The 27,138-nt window shown below is 41.8% G+C and overlaps 1 protein-coding gene across 1 annotated transcript in view; it reads left to right on the top strand.

Moving 5' to 3' along the window:
• Positions 1-27,138, top strand: part of LOC117515755 (collagen alpha-1(XXVIII) chain-like) — an 88,276-nt gene that overhangs the window by 44,292 nt on the left and 16,846 nt on the right. Inside the window, 16 exon segments of the mRNA XM_034176465.1 lie at positions 1,145-1,213; positions 10,203-10,271; positions 10,370-10,441; positions 10,528-10,596; positions 10,702-10,773; positions 10,911-10,979; positions 15,160-15,175; positions 15,178-15,236; positions 15,697-15,765; positions 17,089-17,157; positions 18,707-18,775; positions 20,384-20,452; positions 22,103-22,171; positions 22,259-22,339; positions 26,844-26,879; positions 26,970-27,006. Of these exon segments, the coding sequence (XP_034032356.1) occupies positions 1,145-1,213; positions 10,203-10,271; positions 10,370-10,441; positions 10,528-10,596; positions 10,702-10,773; positions 10,911-10,979; positions 15,160-15,175; positions 15,178-15,236; positions 15,697-15,765; positions 17,089-17,157; positions 18,707-18,775; positions 20,384-20,452; positions 22,103-22,171; positions 22,259-22,339; positions 26,844-26,879; positions 26,970-27,006 (994 nt within the window).

Here is a 27,138-nt window from a genome sequence, read left to right as displayed (position 1 = left end):
ATCTTGACAGACTTTGTGCATCAAGGTGAAACGTCACCTCACTAAGATCTCAGACAAGTTCAGTGTTGCATATGTTTCAGTTCTAATTGTGACCAACATGAGGCAAAGTCTGAAACCTTGTGTACGCTATACCTTGAGAAAGATTTGATAGGTCAAGATGAAACATGGTACATAAGGTCACTTCACTTAGAACAAGTTCAACGTTGGGCTCAGCAATGCAGATAAGGGTCAGTGCTGCCCTTGTTTGTTTGTTTTTGTTGTTGTTGTTTTTTATAAAAATGTATCCTTTTACATAGACAGGCCTCATGGCCTGGTCTGGACAGTGGCTGCTCGGTTTTAATGAAGGAAAATGCAAAGTTCTCCACATCGGTAGAAAAAACCCACGTTATAATTATTTCATGAATGAAAAACAATTAGAAACTGTCTTAGAGGAAAGAGATCTAGGTGTACTGATTTCTAAGGACCTGTCCTTCTCCCGCCACATTGCTCATTTGGCGGCAAAAGCCAACAGAGTTCTTGGGATGATAAAAAGGGGCTTTTCATTCATTGATGGAGACTCCTTTCTTCTTTTGTATAAAATGTTCGTTTGTCCTCATCTCGAATATTGTGTGCAGGCGTGGTCACCATATCTTCAGAAAGACAAAAATACTTTGGAAAAAGTACAAAGAAGGGCCACTAAGTTGGTACCAGAATTTAAAAATCTGCCTTATAAGGAGAGGCTCTTGGAATTGGGTCTTACTACACTTGAAGATAGAAGAACTTGAGGAGACTTGATCGAAATGTATAACATTTTGCACTGCTTTGAAAATGTTAACTTTAATGTGTTCTTTGAAATGAGGAGGTATGTTGGCCTTAGAGGCCATGAAATGAGCCTGGAAGTAAATAGATCGAGGCTGAATGTGAGAAAAATTTCTTTAGCAATCGAGCTATTACGCCTTGGAACTTTTTACCACCTAAAGTGGTTCTCTCACCAGTATCAATGCTTTTAAAGCAAACTATGATTTGTATTATAGTGTAAATGCCACCAGGTTTTAGAATTGTTAACTTTTATTGTAACTTTTAATAATGTTATGATGTGTCATTATATACATTTATGTATACAATATTTTTACACAGTAAAATGGATTATGAATTATCTTTGTAGGGTGTGGAGGGACCAAGGGGGCCACCAGGAAGCAGAGGACCACCAGGGGAAGGTTTGCCTGGACCCAAGGTATCTCATGTCATATTCTTACTTAAAGTACTTTTAAATTTTTGTGGTTTTTCTTTAACGCTGAGTGGAATTGTGTTTTGAAACTGAGTGAAAATAACCTGCAGTAAACACCTTTTGGTAATCAAACCCACAGTGCTCTAAGGGGTTGTGTCCTAACCTCTTCGTCCATTGGCACACCATAAAAGTTAAGACATTAGCTGCTCTGAAATTACAAACATGCCAGATTTGCAGTGGTTGTATAAAGGGTTGAATTTATGATCATTTTTGGAGATTACGCTATTAAACAGCTTACCGCTAGGGACATGTCCAATAAATATCCTAATTGTTGAAGGTGACTCCTAATATATTCCTGCTCATCATATAACTGGTCTTTTAAGATCTGAGGGAAATCTGGAAAACAAAATATCATCGCAAAATATCCTTCTTTAGACTAGGTTGATTGGTGCAGTCATATGCTGAACACGATGAAACCACCACATGTCCTTCAAGCCAGAAGTTTCAAAATAACAGAATACTGATGACCAGGACTAAAGACTTGATAGTTGGTCTAAGATCTTGTATCTAGTATGATCTTGTATGTAAGATATTTGTGTGATTTTGTAGTATCTGCTGCATGGGGGTCTGTAGAACACTGGTAACATTCCTGCGACTTATTGTTGTATGGCTGGGGGGGCCTGGCTGCCTTTTGTTTCTGTCTTCTGTCCTGTCTTTTGTTTTTCCTTCCAGGTGGCTTGCGTTTAGGACTGAGTGGCTTTGTGGCTGAGTTACCAGGACCTCACCCTGATCACCTGAGGCTGATCAAGTGCAGCTCATCAGGACTCACAGCTATGGTGCATCTACACGGATTGGAGCATGGTGGCATTTAAGTCTGGAGTACACAGTGTGTATTTGCCAGAGACTCGACCTTGTGACCAGACGGGTGAGATCGTCGTCTCGAGAGCCATCTCATCATCAGTGGATGCAGAGAACGTCCAGGTTTGATGCATGGTCTGTGAAAGAGGAGGGGGTGAGGTCTCACGCTCGTCAGCACACTTCCTGAGGTACGTTAGGTTTTGTGACTAACATTTGTACAGTCAGTAAATGTGGTGTCCCTCACACCTTATTATATTGAGCTGTTATGTTAGTCGTTTAATCAGCTTCCACTGCAGTTGGAGTTTGTGAACTGGGTGTTCCATGCCTGCAGGATGGGAAGCTGATTAGTGATTAAGCCAGGAAGTGTTTGCTGTTTATGTACACCTTTGAGCGGTCTCTCTGTGTGTGGAGTGTGGACTCACATGATGATTTCTTCTTTCACAGACTCGGTTTGTCGCGGCCACCTGGGGGGTGTCGGCGGGGTCCTTGAGTCTGAACAGTTTCTGGCTCCGGACCGTTAGTGCTGCTGGGAGCACACCGCAATTCCACCACGCCAGACCGCGCACTCATTTGTTGTATTTTTCACATCACTGTTATGTAATTAAATTTTGTTATCCTTTGTACCGTGCTCTGCTTATTTTATACTGGGTCCTTCAAATGCTGGTCGGTTCTCCGGGCTGCGTCCGACACATAACAGTAGTCTCTGGCCAAACATCACGGACCCAGCGGTAGCAGAGACGGTAACGCGCCGGGAAGGCAGCAGCAGACGTTCAGAAGTTATCCGGATCAGTTGCGGGTGCTCTCCGCCCGGATGGTGCGTGTTTGAGAACCCATTATCGAATACTGATTTGAGCTCTCTTGCAGCCGTGTTCCTGTGTGTGCCTTATCCGAGGGTCATGGTGGAGTGTGACTGGCGACGGCTTCACGTCACACTTCGACCGGATAAGAGGTTTAAACGGGAGCTGCAAGAGTGTGTCTGTAATGGGTGAACGCGCACGGTGGAGCTCTGTGGCACGGGTCACTGTGCTTCCTGTTGTTACAGTTGTAGCCCCGTTTCCCCGGGTAAAGATAGCTACTGCGTCTGTTGTGACAGCTCCGGCGTAATTTAGTTGAAGCACATTTTTGGTTGTGTGTTACACACAGCTGCTCACAGGAAAAGCAGCATGAATTATTTTCTCTGTTACCAAAGGGTTTTTTTTATTTTCAGCACTCTGGCTCCCTCTGTTGGTGACTGAGTCACATTACCGTTAAGCTCTTAAGTTGGAACAGGTGTGTTCCATTTGTTTGAGCTTGACGGTATAAATCACTTATTAGTTTTGTGTTGGTTCATTTTTTGTGGGTGTTTTTTGAGTTGTTTTTTGTGTGGGATTTTTTAACACTATTTAGTGTTCTGGGGTCGTGACCCTGCAGTCTATCTGGAGCATAAAAAGGACCCAGATGACTGTATGTTAGTCTGTTAGTCTTTCTTTTTATTTTTTTTGGTTTCACCTCCCAGGGTTTGATGGGACGGTCCCCTGGGGGATGATGGGGGGGTAATTGGGTTGTTTTTTCTTTTTTCTTTTTTTTTGTTTTTTGTTTTGCCCTCTCTTCTCCTCTGGCTCCAGCCGTGTGAGCCGTACGTGTCGGCGTTGCTGGAGTGGTGCAGTTTGGTTATGCTGGGCGTTTCCCAGGTAACCTCTGCACCCGGGGGGTTTGGGGTGTTGTTTTTTTTGTTTTTTTTTGTTGATTTCCTGTTCCACCTCCGGCTTCAGCGCGCCTTTGAGCCGTCTGCCATCGGCGTGGCTGAGGTTTGGGGCAGTGGGATATACCCGCAGCTGGTGGCTGGTTTGGAAGTCAGAGGGGTGGCGCCATTTTGTGCCGTCTGCCTTAGCCGCTGTTCCACTCCTCCCGGTTGGCTTCTGGGGTATAGTCATGGTTGGTGACACTGGACATGCTTCCAGTTTCCACTGCGCCGAGGGGGTGGGGTTGGGGTTGTTTTGTTTGTATGTTTTTTTTTCTTTCCTTTTGTTTTTCCCCCCCAGTTTCCACCCTCAGGGTGTGACTGTGGTGTCCTCTGGGGGGGAAAGGGCTGTGGGTCCATCTAGCCGTGGACGGCCGGGGCTGGGTCCGTTGGTCATCAATCAATCAATCAATCAATCAATTTTTTTATATAGCGCCAAATCACAACAAACAGTTGCCCCAAGGTGCTTTATATTGTAAGGCAAGGCCATACAATAATTATGTAAAACCCCAACGGTCAAAACGACCCCCTGTGAGCAAGCACTTGGCTACAGTGGGAAGGAAAAACTCCCTTTTAACAGGAAGAAACCTCCAGCAGAACCAGGCTCAGGGAGGGGCAGTTTTCTGCTGGGACTGGTTGGGGCTGAGGGAGAGAACCAGGAAAAAGACATGCTGTGGAGGGGAGCAGAGATCGATCACTAATGATTAAATGCAGAGTGGTGCATACAGAGCAAAAAGAGAAAGAAACAGTGCATCATGGGAACCCCCCAGCAGTCTACGTCTATAGCAGCATAACTAAGGGATGGTTCAGGGGTCACGCAAAAAGGAAAGTTTTAAGCCTAATCTTAAAAGTAGAGAGGGTGTCTGTCTCCCTGATCTGAATTGGGAGCTGGTTCCACAGGAGAGGAGCCTGAAAGCTGAAGGCTCTGCCTCCCATTCTACTCTTACAAACCCTAGGAACTACAAGTAAGCCTGCAGTCTGAGAGCGAAGCGCTCTATTGGGGTGATATGGTACTACGAGGTCCCTAAGATAAGATGGGACCTGATTATTCAAAACCTTATAAGTAAGAAGAAGAATTTTAAATTCTATTCTAGAATTAACATGAAGCCAATGAAGAGAGGCCAATATGGGTGAGATATGCTCTCTCCTTCTAGTCCCCGTCAGTACTCTAGCTGCAGCATTTTGAATTAACTGAAGGCTTTTTAGGGAACTTTTAGGACAACCTGATAATAATGAATTACAATAGTCCAGCCTAGAGGAAATAAATGCATGAATTAGTTTTTCAGCATCACTCTGAGACAAGACCTTTCTGATTTTAGAGATATTGCGTAAATGCAAAAAAGCAGTCCTACATATTTGTTTAATATGCGCTTTGAATGACATATCCTGATCAAAAATGACTCCAATATTTCTCACAGTATTACTAGAGGTCAGGGTAATGCCATCCAGAGTAAGGATCTGGTTAGACACCATGTTTCTAAGATTTGTGGGGCCAGGTACAATAACTTCAGTTTTATCTGAGTTTAAAAGCAGGAAATTAGAGGTCATCCATGTCTTTATGTCTGTAAGACAATCCTGCAGTTTAGCTAATTGGTGTGTGTCCTCTGGCTTCATGGATAGATAAAGCTGGGTATCATCTGCGTAACAATGAAAATTTAAGCAATACCGTCTAATAATACTACCTAAGGGAAGCATGTATAAAGTGAATAAAATTGGTCCTAGCACAGAACCTTGTGGAACTCCATAAGTAACTTTAGTCTGTGAAGAAGATTCCCCATTTACATGAACAAATTGTAATCTATTAGACAAATATGATTCAAACCACCACAGCGCAGTGCCTTTAATACCTATGGCATGCTCTAATCTCTGTAATAAAATTTTATGGTCAACAGTATCAAAAGCAGCACTGAGGTCTAACAGAACAAGCACAGAGATGAGTGCACTGTCTGAGGCCATAAGAAGATCATTTGTAACCTTCACTAATGCTGTTTCTGTACTATGATGAATTCTAAAACCTGACTGAAACTCTTCAAATAGACCATTCCTCTGCAGATGATCAGTTAGCTGTTTTACAACTACCCTTTCAAGAATTTATGAGAGAAAAGGAAGGTTGGAGATTGGCCTGTAATTAGCTAAGATAGCTGGGTCAAGTGATGGCTTTTAAGTAATGGTTTAATTACTGCCACCTTAAAAGCCTGTGGTACATAGCCAACTAACAAAGATAGATTGATCATATTTAAGATCGAAGCATTAAATAATGGTAGGGCTTCCTTGAGCAGCCTGGTAGGAATGGGGTCTAATAAACATGTTGATGGTTTGGATGAAGTAACTAATGAAAATAACTCAGAACAATCGGAGAGAAAGAGTCTAACCAAATACCGGCATCACTGAAAGCAGCCAAAGATAACGATACGTCTTTGGGATGGTTATGAGTAATTTTTTCTCTAATAGTTAAAATTTTGTTAGCAAAGAAAGTCATGAAGTCATTACTAGTTAAAGTTAATGGAATACTCAGCTCAATAGAGCTCTGACTCTTTGTCAGCCTGGCTACAGTGCTGAAAAGAAACCTGGGGTTGTTCTTATTTTCTTCAATTAGTGATGAGTAGAAAGATGTCCTAGCTTTACGGAGGGCTTTTTTATAGAGCAACAGACTCTTTTTCCAGGCTAAGTGAAGATCTTCTAAATTAGTGAGACGCCATTTCCTCTCCAACTTACGGGTTATCTGCTTTAAGCTACGAGTTTGTGAGTTATACCACGGAGTCAGGTACTTCTGATTTAAAGCTCTCTTTTTCAGAGGAGCTACAGCATCCAAAGTTGTCTTCAATGAGGATGTAAAACTATTGACGAGATACTCTATCTCACTTACAGAGTTTAGCTAGCTACTCTGCACTGTGTTGGTATATGGCATTAGAGAACATAAAGAAGGAATCATATCCTTAAACCTAGTTACAGCGCTTTCTGAAAGACTTCTAGTGTAATGAAACTTATTCCCCACTGCTGGGTAGTCCATCAGAGTAAATGTAAATGTTATTAAGAAATGATCAGACAGAAGGGAGTTTTCAGGGAATACTGTTAAGTCTTCTATTTCCATACCATAAGTCAGAACAAGATCTAAGATATGATTAAAGTGGTGGGTGGACTCATTTACTTTTTGAGCAAAGCCAATAGAGTCTAATAATAGATTAAATGCAGTGTTGAGGCTGTCATTCTCAGCATCTGTGTGGATGTTAAAATCGCCCACTATAATTATCTTATCTGAGCTAAGCACTAAGTCAGACAAAAGGTCTGAAAATTCACAGAGAAACTCACAGTAACGACCAGGTGGACGATAGATAATAACAAATAAAACTGGTTTTTGGGACTTCCAATTTGGATGGACAAGACTAAGAGTCAAGCTTTCAAATGAATTAAAGCTCTGTCTGGGTTTTTGATTAATTAATAAGCTGGAATGGAAGATTGCTGCTAATCCTCTGCCCCGGCCCTTGCTACGAGCATTCTGACAGTTAGTGTGACTCGGGGGTGTTGACTCATTTAAACTAACATATTCATCCTGCTGTAACCAGGTTTCTGTACGGCAGAATAAATCAATATGTTGATCAATTATTATATCATTTACCAACAGGGACTTAGAAGAGAGAGACCTAATGTTTAATAGACCACATTTAACTGTTTTAGTCTGTGGTGCAGTTGAAGGTGCTATATTATTTTTCTTTTTGAATTTTTATGCTTAAATAGATTTTTGCTGGTTATTGGTAGTCTGGGAGCAGGCACCGTCTCTACAGGGATGGGGTAATGAGGGGATGGCAGGGGGAGAGAAGCTGCAGAGAGGTGTGTAAGACTACAACTCTGCTTCCTGGTCCCAACCCTGGATAGTCACGGTTTGGAGGATTTAAGAAAATTGGCCAGATTTCTAGAAATGAGAGCTGCTCCATCCAAAGTGGGATGGATGCCGTCTCTCCTAACAAGACCAGGTTTTCCCCAGAAGCTTTGCCAATTATCTATGAAGCCCACCTCATTTTTTGGACACCACTCAGACAGCCAGCAATTCAAGGAGAACATGCGGCTAAACATGTCACTCCCGGTCCGATTGGGGAGGGGCCCAGAGAAAACTACAGAGTCCGACATTGTTTTTGTAAAGTTACACACCGATTTAATGTTAATTTTAGTGACCTCCGTTTGGCGTAACCGGGTGTCATTACTGCCGACGTGAATTACAATCTTACCAAATTGGGGAGGGGAGGCGTCTCCTGGGGTTGATGGAACGGTCCTCTGGGAGGCGCTGGGAGTCCCCGTGGGTGACGTTGGATCCCAGAGGGACCTCGGCTGTGGTTATTACTCCTGGAGCTGGCGGGATGTCCTCTGGGGGGTGTTGGTCCCTACATGTCGTCGTGGGGGGGGGGGGGGGGGGGGGGGGGGGGGGGGGGGGGGGGGTGTTAGCGTTTTTTTTGCAAGCTTAAGTTTGGGTTGTTTTTCTTTTCTCCTCTTCCCGGGGTTTGATGGGACGGTCCTCTGGGGAGGGGGGGGTGGTTTGGTTGTTTGTGTTTGTCTTTTTTGTTTATGACTAATCAGACTGTAAACATGGTTGGACAAAGGCTGACCGCACAGGTTCAAGAACTCCTGGCCACACCTGTGCTAATTGACTGACAGAAACAAAGGCAAAGATGCAGCCAGAGGAGAAGACATCAACCGTTCTGTTAGATGAAGATTCTGTTGGAAGATGAATGCAGATACGGTTTCCAGCCATGGTCCCTGGAGGGGGGTGTTTCTCCCGGGCCAGGTTTGTGTGGTTGCCGGGAGGCTTCCCGTGAGGGTGGGGTGCTGTTGTATGGCTGGGGGGGCCTGGCTGCCTTTTGTTTCTGTCTTCTGTCCTGTCTTTTGTTTTTCCTTCCAGGTGGCTTGCGTTTAGGACTGAGTGGCTTTGTGGCAGAGTTACCAGGACCTCACCCTGATCACCTGAGGCTGATCAAGTGCAGCTCATCAGGACTCACAGCTGTGGTGCATCTACACGGATTGGAGCATGGTGGCATTTAAGTCTGGAGTACACAGTGTGTATTTGCCAGAGACTCAACCTTGTGACCAGACGGGTGAGATCATCGTCTCGAGAGCCATCTCATCATCAGTGGATGCAGAGAACGTCCAGGTTTGATGCATGGTCTGTGAAAGAGGAGGGGGTGAGGTCTCACACTCGTCAGCACACTTCCTGAGGTACGTTAGGTTTTGTGACTAACATTTGTACAGTCAGTAAATGTGGTGTCCCTCACACCTTATTATATTGAGCTGTTATGTTAGTCGTTTAATCAGCTTCCACTGCAGTTGGAGTTTGTGAACTGGGTGTTCCATGCCTGCAGGATGGGAAGCTGATTAGTGATTAAGCCAGGAAGTGTTTGCTGTTTATGTACACCTTTGAGCGGTCTCTCTGTGTGTGGAGTGTGGACTCACATGATGATTTCTTCTTTCACAGACTCAGTTTGTCGCGGCCACCTGGGGGGTGTCGGCGGGGTCCTTGGGTCCGAACAGTTTCTGGCTCCGAACCGTTTGTGCAGCTGGGAGCGCACCGTTTCACCACCTCGCCAGTCCGCGCACTCATTTGTTATGTTTTTCCACATCACTGTTATGTAATTAAATTTAGTTATCCTTTGTACCGTGCTCTGCTTATTTCATACTGGGTCCTTCAAATGCTGGTCGGTTCTCCGGGCTGCGTCCGACACATAACAACTTATACTGTATATTATACATTCTGCTTCATGCAAATATAGACATCATACGAGCGAACAGAAAGTGCCAAATTTTCAGTCCACAGTGAAACAGGAAATGTCAAATGTTGAACACTTCCTGGAGCTACAGCAGAGGATCTTCACCTGTTTTTCATTAAGTTGTTTTTGCGCTGGTATGTTTATCTTCTGTAAGGTTTTTGTGGAACTTTTGTTTGTCTCAATTAAAAAAGAAAAGAAAATTTAAAACAAGGAGAAAGAGGAGATCTCGCTTGAATCGAAGAGATCTCACGGGAATTCAGTGCACAGTCGACACTGAAACAGGAAATGCTAAATGTTGAGTCAACATTGAATCCAGGAATGCTAAAGTGAGAGGCAGTGTGCACTTTGACAGCACATGAGGGCAGTCAGTGACTATTTAATGTGTAAATTGCATGAAGTTTTTTAGCCATGCTAATGCTTTCCAGAAGCATTTACTGAAAAACAGTCTGAAGGATCTAAATGGCAACTTGAGATACTGAAGAGCTTTGCTCCTTCATGTCTGCGACATATATATTATAATGATATCATCCAATTACTTTCACCAGATTTATTCTACTTTTTTTAAACTGTAAAGGATAAGGACACTTAAATATCCCTTTGGGGTTACTGCTCAAGTACTCTTGTACTGTAAGTATTAACTGAAAGTTGATAACGTCTCACACAGGGTGACCACGGGTTGCCCGGTGAGACTGGTGCCCCAGGAGAAAGAGGGGCTGGAGAACCTGGAGCGAAGGTGGGACAATACCTTGTATTCAAACTATGATATATTTTTTTTAAGTGCTGAAAGCTTTCAGTTAAAACCTTAAAATGTAATCAAGAATCTGTCCTCAGGGTGAACCGGGAGCACCAGGGATGTCAGGTTTACCAGGGTTGCCAGGGGAGGATGGAGCTCCTGGACAGAAAGTAGGTTGACATAGTTACTGCCTCAATATGAAGCTGCTGAAGATACTCAAAAGTGAAGTGCGTCATTAATTCTGAACTTTTTTTAGGGAGAACCAGGACCGATAGGTCTTAGAGGGACAGAGGGAGCACCTGGAATTGGAACGCAGGGTGAGAAGGTAAACAAGAACTCATGCTGTTAAAAACTTTGATTCCCCACTTGGGTACATCTCACAAAATTCCAGAGCCAGCAGATTAACTCTTTTCCCAATGCACCGCATCAGGGTGACCAAGGTCAAAGGGGTATAAGAGGCTTAACTGGTCCACCTGGTATCACTGGGCCCTCAGGACCGAAGGTAATTAGCTGCTTAGAAATTACTAGTTTTAATATTTTTGAAACTCTAAGACCACATTTTCTTTGTAGAAGTTGGTGAATGAGCAAGATTTAATTGTTATAAGAACTTTTCTTGTAATTACTGTAATTAAACTTCAGGGTGAACCCGGGATACCAGGCAGGTTGGGGTTACCTGGTTTACCAGGGCGTGGCATCATCGGTCCCAAGGTAACTCCTCTCATTTTAGCAATATTACAAAACTGCTGAAGCCTGTTATAGTGTTGCTTTAAAAACAGACCAAAGCAATAGACCGTTGTTACATTGTTTGGCATATGTGTGTAAATACAAGGACCTGACTTAATCTATGGATACCACTGAGACAAATGTCTGTAACTTGCCCAAAGAAAGTTGGACAAAGTCCCATTAACGTGTTCCAGATGTGACAATCTGAACAATAAGACAATAATTAATAGAGAACATGACCACTGTCAGCTGTAATCCTGTACACACTGTGCACACGTTTTTGTCATCATAACCTCCACCAACAAACTTGACTCCATTGAGTCATTAATAAGGGAAACTAACTGGTTGGGCAAAAGCAAAAATGATCAGCCACCAAAGAACAAAATGATGAATCAACAGGTAGGATATATTAACATCAGAATCCACAAACATACTCACAGAGGAATCAGGAGAGAAGGAAGGAACTGGCAATGAGCAGGAAAAGGGGGAGTGCTTAAATGCAAAAATAACAAATTATAACAGGTGCGTCAAAATGAGAACGGGAAACAAAAATGCATGAGGAAATGGACAGAACATAAGGTGACAAAAACTAAGAAGACAACTGCTAGGAAAATAACATAACAGACATCACAGGTTGAGTGGAAAATAACTAATCACAATAACCAAACATAACCGCAGAAGAGGAGAAATGATAATACAAAAACAAACATGAAACATGGGAGTGAACAATAAGCAACAGGGTAGAAACAAACATAATAACTAAGAACGAAATCAGAAGATGATCTGAACACAAAAGATATTTAGAACTAAAACATGATCACGAACTACAGGAACAAGGCAACGAGGAATACAAAATAATTAGTGCACACAAAATGGCAAAGAACAAATCTGACCAGTGACGGAACATAATGGACAGAACACAGACAGGGAAATATACAACCCAGTCTCACAGCATGTCATGATTCAGCAGCACGAAATACGAGGGCTGTCAATAAAGTAACGGTCCTTTTTATTTTTTTCAAAAACTATATGGATTTCATTCATATGTTTTTACGTCAGACATGCTTGAACCCTCGTGCGCATGCGTGAGTTTTTCCACGCCTGTCGGTGACGTCATTCGCCTGTGAGCACTCCTTGTGGGAGGAGTCGTCCAGCCCCTCGTCGGAATTCCTTTGTCTGAGAAGTTGCTGAGAGACTGGCGCTTTGTTTGATCAAAAATTTTTCTAAACCTGTGAGACACATCGAAGTGGACACGGTTCGAAAAATTAAGCTGGTTTTCAGTGAAAATTCTGACGAGGGGCTGGACGACTCCTCCCACAAGGAGTGCTCACAGGCGAATGACGTCACCGACAGGCGTGGAAAAACTCACACATGCGCACGAGGGTTCAAGCATATCTGACGTAAAAACATATGAATGAAATCCATATAGTTTTTGAAAAAAATAAAAAGGACCGTTACTTTATTGACAGCCCTCGTATACATTAATCTATTGGCTTGTCATATTGTCACGAAAAGTGCAAAATTTTCATCATGGGAGCACGATTTTATTCTAATTCATTCCATGATGGGTGCACGTAATTAAAAGTGCAGCGGGGGGTTGAGGTGATTATAGTTAGGGTTAGGGGAAGGAGTAGGGTTAGTAGTGAGTGAGTTTAAAAAAAAAAAACCCCGTCACGAAATTTGAATCATTTCGTGACGGGAGGATGAAAACAAAACGTGAGACTGAGCTAGAAATATAATATGCACACACACACACACACACACAAGACACTGAGTGGGGATACACACACATGATAGACAAGGGAGCAACACCCACACAAAACAGAGGCACAGAGCCAGCACACACCCACACACCCACGATAGCTGAGGGAGACACGCCTACACACAGCTGGGACATGAGGACAGCATACACCCACACACACTAACACAGGAGGCAATGCAAACCAAAAGTCATGTCACTAAACGAAACATAAAGGCGTGAGAACACAAACACTAACGAGACAGACATACATACATTTTGTCTCCATTGAAAGCCCCATTTAATGTATATTTACATCCAATCTTAATCAAAATATGCCTCAATCAGTCTCATAAATTGAAATGATCCAGATCTGGATCGGCATGTGTGGATTTTGTGGACATTTGAATTTAATTATGAAAAGTCCCATTTTGTGGACATTTTGCATTAATCAAAAGTGCCTCAGTCACTCTCATTTCTCTGTTGTCAATTTACGACACCACCAAACTGGATGGAGGTTCCAAATGTATGCTGTTTGTCTTCCAGTTATCAGTCGGAAACCAAGTGCCAAAAATCAGTGACAAATTGTGCAGAGCAGATAACCAATGTTCTGTGAAAATTATCTGAAAAAGAATTCATAAACTGAAAAAGTTGGGGGAAAAAAACCTGACAACACCAGAAAAAAACTTTGATTTAAGTGCATGAACTAAATACACACTTCTGACATTTGATCACAACTAATTTAGCTCATGAAAAGCCACTTCTAACAGGAGTTTTACCTTGAAATTTTTTTCCAAGATAAAATTTTGTGGAATTGGAGTGCGGTGCTCTAGTTCAATATTACAACAATAAAAACAGCTTGTGTGAAACTATATTTTAATGTCTTGAGTGAAACGTACTACACACAAATCTTTCTGTGTGGAGTCTGCATGTTCTCCCCATGTCTGCATGGGTTTCCTCTGGGCACTCCGGTTTCCTCCACAATCAGGTTTGGGTTTGCTCGTTTCTCTGCGACTGACCAAGGCAGCGTCTCTACATCTGGAGCTGGTCCCTGGGCGCCGGACTGTGGCTGCCCACTGCTCCTAGTGGTTGGATTGTGTTTAACTGTAATGAGGATGGATTAAATGCAGAGGACAAATTTCATTTTAAATATATGTGCAATGACAATAAAGGCTCTATTCTGTAATACTTAAATAGGGCTCTGTGGTTTATCAAATGATAGCTGTGTTTGGGAGGAAAACTGGAAAATCAGCAAAATTTTCAGTGTTCTCAGGTCGATTGCAGAACGTTATAAAAACACAATCTCCCATTCATTCATCAAAAACATTCAAGCGTACTAAAAGGTGTACCTGACCTCTCTGACTTTGGCCCTGTGCCCGGAGATCTCGGGGTCACATAGCTTGCCCTCGTCTGTCTCCTGCAGCTCTCAGAGAACCTATGAATTTATCGTAAACCAAAGTATCCATATTAGAGGCCTGTCGGTCTTGGATCTGGAGGGCATTAAAGTTTGGTTCGTATTGTTCATATTCCTGTCCAACCCAACTCGAACCCGAGAGACATTTTAATGTTTCTGTCAAAACCTGTCATTTCCATCCAAAACAAATACCCATAAACAGGAATAAAGCCATTAAATCCTGTAGTTTCAATCTTTCTAATGAACAGAAATGGACGTTTCACTCATGTGAAGCAGACCTGTGCACACAGAGTAAATAAAGTCTTTTAATCTGGCCTGTTATTGCCTCCTTTCATCTGGATCCTTCATCACAGACACACTGGTGTCCAAATAAGATGTCCTTGTTTTGGAAATACTTTAATTCCTTATTGTGGAAACTGTTTGTGAATAATGCAGCATGTTTTACAAATTCTCTCGGTGCAGTACGGTGCAGTATGGTGCAGATACGGTGCAATACGGTGCAGTACGGCGCTCTGAGTGCGTTTTTCTGTCCTGCTGTTGCTTTGTCGTGCCACCGACAAAAGGAGGGGGAAAAAATCACACATTTTAAAGCTGAAAAAGCTGATTAGCATCACAGTGCTCATTTATTCACAATCAGTGTTCACAGCTTTCTGTTCGTGACAAAAATAAATCTCATTAACGATCCACCGACAAAACAAAAAAAGGGATTTTTAAGCGGCTGAGTGTTGTGCAGAAGTGACTGGTCCAGTCCGACCCGTTCTAGAATCCACTCTGTAGAGGGACCAGGTCCTCCTTAGCCTGTAGGGAGAGCCGCTCCTTGGACATGTTTGGGATGAATATGCATTAATACGTTTCCCACCCATACCGACAACAAAGTTGGGAGTGTCACGCTTTGTCCTGAGACATTTACGCACCGCTATGCATGCGCACTCAGAAGTAACAACGGTCTATTGAAACATCTGACAAGTAGCTTTTTCAACTCTGTTTTAAAAAAGACCTGACGTCTGCCACAGGGGGATCCTGGCCCGAGTGTCCACCCGGTCCGATTGGGGAGACAGGTTATGGACTTCCTGGTCCAAGGTGAAACTCAGTGTAACCCAGACATCCAAGATCAAAATCATGTCTTGGATGACAGTGTGGAGCATAACTTATAACCCACATGAAGTCCAAGTACATTATCACAGCTGAACATGTTATTACATTCAGAAAATCTGTTATCAGCTTAATTGTAAGCAGATCTCACAAACACATTTTTTCATTATGCGGCTCTTTTGCAACCATCTGACAAGAACATAGAACATGTTCACCAACCTGCTGCAGTTTTCAGTTTGTATTCTGCTGCTGCTCTACATTAAAAGTTCAGCTAATTTATCTATTATACTGTCTTTTCTAGTTTTACATTCCTACATCTTGATGTTTTACACTGTCTCAATCGCACAGAAAGAAGCACACAAAAAGCCATGTGTCCATTTCCTACCTTTCTTTTTTAATTTACATCTCTTTGTATGTTTGGCATGAATGAGTTATTGATTCGTCTTTCTGCTTGGCAGGGAGACCGTGGAGGTCCAGGCCCTACAGGTCCATTTGGTCCCAAAGGAGAGGGTTATCCAGGCCTGATGGTAAGGAACTGATTTAGATGCTGACATGCCCACATGTCTATCCGTAAATCTATACATGCACACCATGTATCTCCACATTATTCCTGATCTTGCATCCAATTGTCTATCATCTGCTCACTCATCAGTTCCAGCTCACTGCCCTTTGGGGAGACATTTTTGGAGCACTACAATAGTTGCTTGTGTTCACCCAAAGGACCAGTGTCGTAGTGTGTGTGGTGTGTGTGTGTGTGTGTGTGTGTGTGTGTGTGTGTGAACAAAGTAACAAACAGTTTTAATAGGATCTGGACCAAGCTTGGTGGAACAGCTGAGGGTCAGCCAAAGACAAAGTGATTTGATTTTGAAACAAGAGCAAACAGAGATTTCTGACATCTGCCAGTCCAGATCTGGATCACCTCTAAAATTCAGTGGAGTCTTCCATGCCCTAATATCTATCTATGGTCCAAATTTGGTGAGAATCCATGAAGTAATTTTGACGTAATCCTTCAAAGCCTATATAAAGAGAAATCTTGATCCAGAATCCGGATCTGGATCACCTCCACAATTTAATGGAGTCTTTCATGACCTAATATCTGTGGTGAAACTTTTGTCAAAATCCGTGCAGTAGTTTTGATATAATACTGCTAACAGACAGACAAATAAATAAATAAACGGGAATGATTTTATTATGTCCTTGGGGGATGTAATAAAATGTAATAAAGTCAAAGGTTTTGGCCTAAAGCTTATCAGTCAGGAATAGCTTGAATGACAGTTCTTCGCAACTGGCTAAAGACATACACATGGTTGCTATGAGATTAAAGTCATATATGTCTCTTCTGTTGGTCACATGGCCTTTGATCTTGGCTGCCATTGAAAGGTCAAACTGAAGGTCAACCAACATGGATTAAACATGGTGGAATGGTTGCTTGTTTCCCAAGAATAGTGTTTCAAATTGGGATAAAATTGAGCAAATGTCAAGATCACAGAGCAAGCTTAAAATTTTATCTACACTAGGTGAAGACAGAAAGGCTACAACAAGCTGACCTTTAACCCTGATGACACTGGCCTTCACCCAAATGATTGACCTCTAGCTGACCCTACCAGGGCAATTCTGGAGTCCCACAAAGTGTGACCCACATTTAGTCCATATCTGGAAGCAAATCAAATTCCTTCACCTTGACCTTTGGACAAAGGTCAAGGTGAAGGAATTTGTCCAAATGAATCAGACACAGGGGCAAAAAGCACAGAAACAACTTATGGCTGGGGTTGTATGTTGTCTGAGAAGCAGAAATTTAATCATTGCTCCATCTCTGACAGTATTCTACCTTCATCTCCCCCTGTGTTTAGGGCCCTCCTGGTCTGCCTGGGCTTCCGGGAGAACCCGGCCTGGAAGGAGTGGGCATCCCTGGACCAAAGGTGAGAACTTCAGTCTGTCAGACCAAATCACTGAATCTAAAAGGTGATAATATATTTTTCTTCAAAGTGGTTATATTATACAATTTTTCAGCAAGTTAATGTAAGACACAACTTACCAAGAACCAAGATTTGATCTTTGCTTATACAGCAAAAAATGTGGATGAGTGGGTGAGTGAGTGATCATCCCAGAAAGGTTTTATACACGGTAAATCAAAAACAGTAAACGCTATCATCTTGTAACTCACCAAATTAAGAGGAACAGATAATGAGGTTGGAGTGATTAGTTTGTGGTGAACTTTGATGCACCAGATCAATATCAAAAGCAACTTTGTCTCACCTATGTAATATCCCACAGTTATACCTGCTCTGCCCTTTGTGAGCATGAGTTAATGAGCGTAGTTAAGCAAGCAAACATGGGAGAAACATGACGCCCACTATGCTGTCAAATATGACATATAATACATCACAGAAGTAAAACTGTAATTAAAGAATAGATAAAACATGCGCTGGCGATAGAGCCAAAACTTTTCTTCAATACCGAATATTAGTTTAGGGTAACTCGAAGTGCTGCTTTGAAAAATTTTGAAACCTTTGAAACTTGTGTTTTGAACATTGTTCCAGAGTACACATGACACATAACAGTACAGTTTGACAAAGTAAAACTGTAATTAAAGAATGGATAAAACGTGTGACTGGGGATGGTGACATATCTTTTTTAGATTAGATTAGCTAGAACTTTATTGATCCCTATATAAATATAAATACACAATACAAATACCAGACATACTGATCAATACTGATTTACTGTCTACTACTGTTCTTCTCATTCCCGTCCTCTGTCTTCCTGTTATTCCTCCTGTCAACATTTCTCAACATTGCAAATTACTATGGCCGTGGCTGTTGGAAGAGGACATGTGTTGGGGTGTGCTGTAGTGGGGTGTCCCGCTGAGCCGACAAAACACATCCAAAAAGGGTACACATAAAATTTAAATACTAGGGCGGTGCAGTAACCAAGTGGTTAGTGTGCTTGCAGAAGGTTCCTGGTTCAAGACCCCTTGTGCCTGTTTCCTTTTGTAATGTGGAATTGCACCAGGAAGGGCATCCTGTGTAAAACCTGTTCCAAATCAACATGCAGATCCGTATCTGATCTTCTGCAGTGATCCTGAGTGGGTAGAAAAAAAAGGGAGAAGCCGAAGAAACTTACTTTAATAAAAACGATGGCATACAGTATGAACCATTTTAAATGAAATGAACATGAGGTCATTTTTTTCTTCAGAACAAGTCTTTTTGAAAGATTTTAGAATTGCTAATGGAAATCAATTGTTCTTTGTCATAGTTTGAAAACAACCGATTGATGATTCTGTGGGCATGTACATAATATTCAGATCATTTTCAGTTAGGTTTAATCTCCATTGGAAATCATTGAAGGTTCCCAGCGGTTGTTCTTTAAAGAAACTAATTAATGAAAAACAGATTTTACTCAGTGATTGATTTTTTCACACTGCGTGGAAATGGTCATATTTCCTGACCGTTGTTTCCTTATATTCAGGGAGACGTTGGTTTCCGAGGATTGCCCGGTTTACCAGGACCTCAGGTGAAGGCCCTCCAAGGACCTCCGGTACTTTATATCTTCCACTTTTTTAAATTATGTTCTTAGTTTTAATGTTGTAGCCTGTTTTCATCAGTGTAATAGGTTTTGTGCTCTGGTTCTGCACAAACAAATCCGTTTATTTATCCAGGGAGGCTTCAGTAATTTTATTTGACACACAACCAGATGGCCACAATTGAGTCGTTCTCTGAAGAATTAATTGTAGCTCCAGACAGAGAGTCGTGGTTTTGCAGAGTGCTTTATTCAGAGTGTGAACCCGGCCATCATCGTAGCCTGATATTCTGGTCAGGATGTTGATCATGGTTTTCCCTACAGCACTCTGAAACATCAGACCAAAGAATGAATCTCCACAGACATATGCGTCTGATCCAAAACAACACCCAACATCCATATGTCCTCAGATGTCACGTCCAGGCTCCCTGCATGTTTCTGACCAGGGTTTGCAAAGCTCTGAGAGCTGCCACACTTATTATCACCAGCTTTGATGATGCACAAGGAGCGGCTGAGAGCATAAGTGAGTTCAGCCAGTCTGTTCAAGTCTACAAGTGCTCAACAGTAAACAAATTAAGTGCACACTGTCAGAGAATCCTCCAGTCCATGGTCTTGTACTGTTTGAAATAAAGCAAATGTTATTATTCATATATCCTAAAAGACACGGTTCCCCACTCTGATCCGGATATTTAGCATATTTTCTTTTAATTCTTTATGGCCCATTCACACTCTGATGATTAATCTGCTGTTTGCTGATGGAGAGTGAAATGTTGCTAACCACTGACCAGAGCTGAGGTCCACCAGATTCCTCAGGAGCTTAGTCGGTGTCAGTCGGGCAACACTGAGTTCATCATGATACCAAAATAATTTCAACATGCTAAAAATATTTGATCTTCATGGTAAAACGCCGGCAACAGCTGAACTCCACTGCTGCTACATCACCTCTGTTTGCACGGCGTTATTGCTCCATTCTCCCTGGCGGGCTCCACTAGCCTACGTCAGAGGCTTGACTGGATGCACCAACTCCTCTAGATCACATGGGCATGAAGAAATATGCAGAAAAATGAAGAAATGTGAAGGAATTTGGAGAACCTGTCTCGGTGATGCACCAGTACAAGTAGCGCAACCGTAGAGTTACGTCTAGCGTAGATAGGCTACATCACATGATGTCTCATACTTTGAGTCAATGATCAACTCCGCCAAACTAAGCTCGTACTCTGAGGAGTGCACTACAAATGCCCCAGCTTTCCAATGGTAAAAGTTAAACTAAGTCCTGTGTGAGTCAGTGGACCGTCCCCAAAGGTTGAACCCCACCAGTACAATGGCACCCCCTGCTGGGCTACATCAAACTGCATTGCAGACAGGAACATTGGACCCCTGGAGTGCACCTTCACTGCCATTTCACAGTGATTTTTGTGAATTTGATGTCAGCCAGCGCTATCCCCTTCACATCATAGTGTGAATGGGCCTTAATTCTAGTGTTGGGTATGAATTTATCCAACTCTAGAATACAATAACAGGTCTGTAATCTTTTGGAAGCAAGTGTCATGTTGTGTCACAGTGGTTAGACTGATTGTTCCTGGGTAAGGTCAATTTCAAAAAAATTCTGTACCTCCTTTGCTTCAGGGTAACACAGGACGACCTGGACCACCAGGGCCAACTGGGCCTCCAGGACAAGGTGTACAAGGACCGAAGGTATGGCATAAGTTGTTGTTGTCACCCACATTCTGTAGGAAACAGTATAGCAATTGAGGCATCTGTTTCCATGCAATAAAAAAGTCCATTTCCACTGTGGGAACCCAACCTACCTCCCAAATGTTGCAAATGTTCACAAGAACAGCTGGGTAATGGCCTTCTTAGCCATTATGTTTTTGTTGTGTTGAAGACACCGGGTTCATACAGTTATGTATGCAGTGACATAATTCCACAAGTTTCAGTTCTTTTGCTCTTGCTCTTATTTCAGTAGTCTTGCTTGATGCTTCTTGCTGAAGACATATCTCCCGTGTGAGTTAACAGCCAATCAGTGTCAAGCTTCATTCAACAGTCTTTCAGGGCTGCTCAGAAGTCCCTACCCCAGAGCAAGGACTTACATCGCACTCAAAAACCACCTTTCAGGGGTGGATCCTTTGGTGGAAATGCAAACAAAGGTGTTGGACCCTAAAATATGTCCTACAACTTCCACTGTAGGAAATGGGTTGATAGATAGTACCCCTTGTCCTGCACTGATGGTAATGAACTGTCCTCTATATTTGTGTCTGCTAACAATTAGGTGTTGCATTCTTTTAACCCAACAAGAACAAACATTCTGGCTGATTCCTGCTGGTAAAACCATCTAGATTATAATCTAGATGGTTTTTATATATAGCATTTGTCCCGATTACATTTTTGAAGGATTATTTAAACTCACATCAGCCTTTGGGATAAGGAGTTGGGCTATCAATATGTTGATTTTGCTTTGATTCCTGGTCATGTTACCTATGCTTGAAGGCAGCATATATGTTGCAATAAAATCTCAATTTATTTTTCTGCATTAATGCAGCATGTATGATGAGCTTTTCATGGATGCAGAAGAGGAACTAATTTGCAGCTTTGCACATGGATCATGAGTCACATTCATCATTGAAGTGAGGAACCAGAGCGGGTTTTAATCCAAATGCTTCTGAATGAAATGAAGATTGTATTATCCATGTAGTAGTAATACTATTAAATTAAATTCAGTCAGTGATCCTGTTGTTTTTGCCACATTGCATGCAGCCACACAGAGGCAGCTTGCACCACAGAAACAACAGATGGCAACAGATTTGCACTGTTCCACTATTTGTGAAGGCCATCCCCTGTATTCATTCATACTTTTTACATGTAACTGACAACTGTGATACATTCACTTGCACACACATAGCAGGTGACTTGCTGTCAGACTCCGTCTTATGGCCATTATATCACCATGTGAATGTGAGCCTGACTGCAGGTAGCTACAGAACTGTTCTCCATCTTTGACAGCTCCACTACAGGGATTTGTGGTTGCAATGCAATATCAAGATGATTGCACATGTTCATGCTCATTTGAGTGGTGTTGCGGTCTCCAACCAGATTTTTTTTCCTGGTGTGACCGAACCCTAAGGTAGCGTGTGTAAGTGGCTCTGTTCTCCTGTACGAGCTTTCTTATTTGCGTCCAGAACGATTTCTGAAACATAAAAACAACTGAGAGATGAGGTTATTTGTAAGATTTTGAGCATAATAATTTCACTGGAGGCACATGTAACTGTGTGGCACACACTGTATTGGTGTCCCATCTCTATCAGTTAGTTTTTTCTGTGTCAAACTGTGTTGATCTGTTTGCTTCAGGGCGAGCAGGGGTCCCAGGGTGTGCCAGGGCCACGTGGCCAACCTGGAGAGGGCTTCCCTGGGGCTAAAGTGAGTCATCTGGAACTTTTACAAACTGCTGTGCATGTTAGATTCACTCGTGTGATCCAATCATTGACTTTTGGCTGTGTGTGACAGGGTGACCGTGGTGCAGCAGGAGAGAGGGGAATGAAAGGATTTAAGGGAGATGTGGGTGACCCTGGAGTCCCAGGAGAATCTGTGAGTCTGCAATGTTTCAATTTTCAAATGTTCCAATCATGGACACACCACCTATGTGGAAAGCCAACCCCAAATAAAATTTTTGAGTGGTTGTATAGAATAGAATAGAATAGAATAGAATAGAATAGAATAGAATAGAATAATTCTTTATTGTCCACCGATGCGGAAAATTGTCTTTGGCTCACCAGCACAAAAAAGACGAAAAAACAGTCATAAAACATTCATACAAACACACGAATAAAACAAAAATAAGATACATAAAATACATGGAAGTAAAAGAAGAAATAGAATAAGACCTAGTAAGATAAATAAAACGTACAGTAAGATCTAATAAAATCAAATAAAACAGAAGTAAAGCAGTTCAGGTTTAATTTGTGGAGTGGTCACTTTTTTGAGTTCATTATGGTGACGGCATTTGGTATAAAAGATTTTTTAAAAGAACCTTTGGCCAGAGGAGCTCTGTAGTGCCTCCCAGACTTCAAGAGCTCAAACTGACAGGGCAGAGGATGAGAGCTGTCTGCCCGGACTCTCTCAGCTTTCCTCCTCATCCTGTCAGTGTAAATGTGGGCCAGAGGCTTCTGGGGTTTTCCCACAATTTTCCCCGCCATTTTTACAATTCTATTTAGTTTGTCCTTACATTTACAACTCAAGTGACCAAACCAAACACAAAGATGAAATGTTAAAATACTCTCAATATGTGCAGAATACACAAGCTCTAAAATCTGCGGATTAACACCAAGACAACTCAATCTTCTGAGAAGACTGAGTCGCTGTGAACATTTCTTAAAGATAAAATCAGTGTTTTCAAAGAAGCTCAAGTGACTATCAAGAACTGTACCAAGATATTTAAAAGTTTCAACCATTTCAACAAGCTGGCCATCGAGTGAAACTGGCTGCACGGTCAGTTCTTGCTTTGTGTGAAAAACAAGCTCCTTTGTCTTAGACACATTGATTTCCAGCTGGCTGTCGAGACACCAAGCTTCAAGAGCCTTAATGTGAGCGAGATAGGAGGCTTCGCCAGAGGAGTCACACTTCTGTAGCAGGCTGACTAGGGCCATGTCATCCGCGTATTTAATCAGTTTAAAGTTTGTGTCATTAACTGCAAATTCGTTTGTAAAAGAGAGAAGAGCAGAGGTGAAAGAACGCTACCCTGTGGGCAGCCAGTGCTTATGATGAGCTCTCCTGACAGAATGTTGTTAGCACAAACTCTTTGAGGGCGACAAGACAGAAAGTCTCTGATCCAGGGCATCATGCCCTTTTCAACATTTAAATCAGCCAGCCTTTTCAGAAGAATATGTAATTTCATAGAATTAAAAGCTGCACTGAAGTCTACAAACAGAACCCGAGCATATGCTTTAGCAAGTGAAAGCTGCTTTGAGATCATGTCCAGCAAGATCAATCCAGCATCATCAGTACCTCTGTCCCTCTTATAGGCAAACTGCAGAGGGTCTAGTTCACTGACCACTGTGGTGGTCAGGACGTCAACTAAAACTCTCTCCCTAGTTTTACATAATATGGACGTTATGGCAATGGGCCAAAAATCTTCAGGTTTGCTTGCCCCTGGCTTTTTTGGTATAGGCCTTATTATGGAGAATTTCCAAGATTTGGGCACTCCTGTGACAAGAAGGGAATTAAACAATCTGGAAAAGACTCCTTTTAATTGAGGAGCACAGTCTTTGAGTAGACGGGCTTTCAGGCCATCTGGGCCAGTGGCCTTCTTTGGCTTCAGTTTAGAAAGACTTTTAGCCACGTCATCCTCAGTGATGGCTGTGGGAGCTCCTGCTGGAAGATTTTTACAGATCTCATCACATTCCTGTTTATCATCCACTTTATCAAATCTACAGAAGAAACTGTTTAACAAAACATTGATTAATGGTTGTAAGAGCATCACATTTCTTAGTGGATTTGCCCATCAGTGTATTTAGACCTTCCCAGGCTTGTTTTATATTGCCACTGAAAAATGTATTTTCTACTTTATTCTTGTACTCAATTTTTGCCTTAAATATATTCCCTCTAGTGTCAATTCTGGAGTCAAAGTATTCCTATTTTCCTTTACATCTCCAGAGGCTCAATGATACTTTTCTTAAATGCAGTGAAGTGGCATTTTGTTGGGGTTCAAGGTCAAAACAATACTTGTTGGTCATTTATGAGGAAAAATGTTTAATTGGTGCAAATATAAACTTGGCTCTCAGAATAATTTGGGTGAATTTTGTTGTTTTGGGTCATTACTGCATGAGTGTTGTAGTCCCTTTCAATTTTTCACAAAGTTGAAAAAAATGTACTTTGTGTTTGAAATGTAATAATTGTGAAGTACCATTATTTCTATGGTATATCGCAATATCAAAGCTAATTTTATTGCTGGTAAATTATACAATTTGGGTCTATGAGACAGACCTGTGTGAGTGGTGGCTTACCTATCTAGCAGATATCCAGCAAAACATTTACATGAAGTTTGTCAAGACTTTCTCTGGATTTCTTCCTAATTGGACCTCTGGTGCTCTTTATTAGATACAGTCTTTCCATCACTGTGTTCCTGCTACCATTGTACATTGTATGTGGTCCTTTTTTTTCAGACACATTCTGTCGTAATTGAAAGTCACCATATTTCTTTGGCCCCATGAAGCTAACACTAGCATATGTTGTGTAGCAGTGCCATCTGTCCCAGAGTGACATCCCGGAAAACTGAGTTTCCTCAGCATGTCATGGTTTTAACCCATATGAGTCTAAAACCAAAACTATTTCCAGAAAAGTTGAATTCACATCAGATTTTGAAAGATTTGCAGGTTGTGCAATTAGAAAGCTCAGTGAAATTCAGCAAATATCTTACAGTGCATCAGTTTTCTTACGTTACAGCCATAGTCCAAAATGGATGAAATTCATTGTTTTTCCTCACACGTTTTACACACAATACCCCATAATGACAATGTGAAAAAAGTATTTTATTTTTTTTTTTTTAGATTTTAACTAATTTAATAAGACTAAAAAAAAAACCTAAGAAATCACATGTAAATAAGTATTCACAGGCTTTGCCATGAAGCTCAAACTTGAGCTCAGGTGCCTCCTGTTTCCACTGATCATCCTTGAGATGTTTCTACAGCTTAACTGGAGTCCAGTTGTGGAAAAATTCAGTTGATTGACATGATTTGAAAAGGCACACACCTGTCTACATGTAAGCTCCCACAGTTGACAGTGCTTGTCAGAGCACAAACTGAGCATGAAGTCAAAGGAATTGTCTGTAGACCTCTGAAACAGGCTTGTTTCAAGGCACAAATCTGGGGAAGGTTACAGAAACATTTCTAGTGCTTGAAGGTGCCAATGAGCGCAGTGGCCTCCATCATCCTTAAATGGAAGAAGTTTTGATCAACCAGGGCATGTCCTAGAGCTGGCCATCTGTTTAAACTGACTGTCTGAGCTCCAGTATTCCTCTGTGGAGAGAGGAGAATCTTTCAGAAGGACAACCATCTCTGCAGCAATCCACCAATCAGGCCTATATGGTAGAGTGGCCAAACAGAAGCCACTCCTTACTAAAAGGCACATGTCAGCCCACATGGAGGTTGCCAAAAGGCACCTGAAGGACTCTCAGACAATGAGAAACAAAATTCTCAATACAAGTCTTTTGAGACAGACTGAACACTTTGGCTTGAATGCCAGGCATCATGTTTGGAGGAAACCAGGCTCCATCCCTACAGTGAAGCATGGTGGTGGTAGCATCATGCTGTGTGGATGTTTTTTAGCAGCAGGAACTGGGAGACTAGTCAGGATGGGGGAAAGATTAATGCAGCAATGTACAGAGACATCCTGGATGAAAACCTGCTCCAGAGCGCTCTGGACCTAAGACTGGGGCAACTTTCAGCAGGACAATGACCCTGAGCACACAGCCAAGATATCAAAGGAGTGACTTCAGGACAACTCTGTGAATGTCCTTGAGTGGCCCAGTCAGAGCCCAGATCTGAAGCCAATTGAACAGCTCTGAAGAGATCTGAAAATGGCTGTGTACTGGTGCTCCCCATACAACCTGATGGAGCTTGAGAGGTGCTGCAAAGAGGAATGGACAAAACTGCCCAAAGATAGGTGCACCAAGCTTGTTGGCATCATATAAGACTTCAGGCTGTAATTGCTGCCAAAGCTGCATCAACAAAGTTCTGAGCAAAGGCTGTAAATACTTATGTACATGTGAGTTCTTAGGTTTTTATTTTTAATAAATTTGCAAAAATTAAAGAAGTATATATTTTCATGTTGCTATTATATGTTCTTGTGAGTAGAATTTTGAGAGAAAACATTAATTTACGCCATTTTGGATTAAGGCTCTAACATAACAAAATGTAGAATAAGTGCTGTGAATACTTTCTGGATGCACCATATATGAAGAAAATCCATTGTCATCATATTATCACTTCTGTTTTTGTTGCGTGTATTTTCATGTGTCAGAAATCCTTCTAATTTACAATAAATACACAAATAAAAAATATAAATAAATAAAATATGCATTTCAATTTTATTATAGGGTCGACCTGGTGTCAAAGGTGAATCTGGGCTCACTGTAAGTCCTCTCTTTTATATTCATTTTCACATCAGGTGTTTAGATTAGATTGTTGTTTTCATTGACTTGTTCATGCTCTGCTCATTTCAGAGGGAGGATGTCATTCGAATGATCAAAGAAATCTGTGGTAAAGTGTCTTGTCGTTATATATGCTGTTACTTTTCAATATTATATTATTCTGTAAGTGAAGGCTAAAGGCTAAATCTGTAGCTTGAATTCTGATGAGTTGACATTTTGGGCATAATCTTACATGTCCATG

Source organism: Thalassophryne amazonica, chromosome 1 (genome assembly GCF_902500255.1).
Source record: "Thalassophryne amazonica chromosome 1, fThaAma1.1, whole genome shotgun sequence".
Taxonomy (NCBI): domain Eukaryota; kingdom Metazoa; phylum Chordata; class Actinopteri; order Batrachoidiformes; family Batrachoididae; genus Thalassophryne; species Thalassophryne amazonica.
Note: the sequence above shows the minus strand (reverse complement) of the source record. Positions and strands in the feature narration are given on the sequence as shown.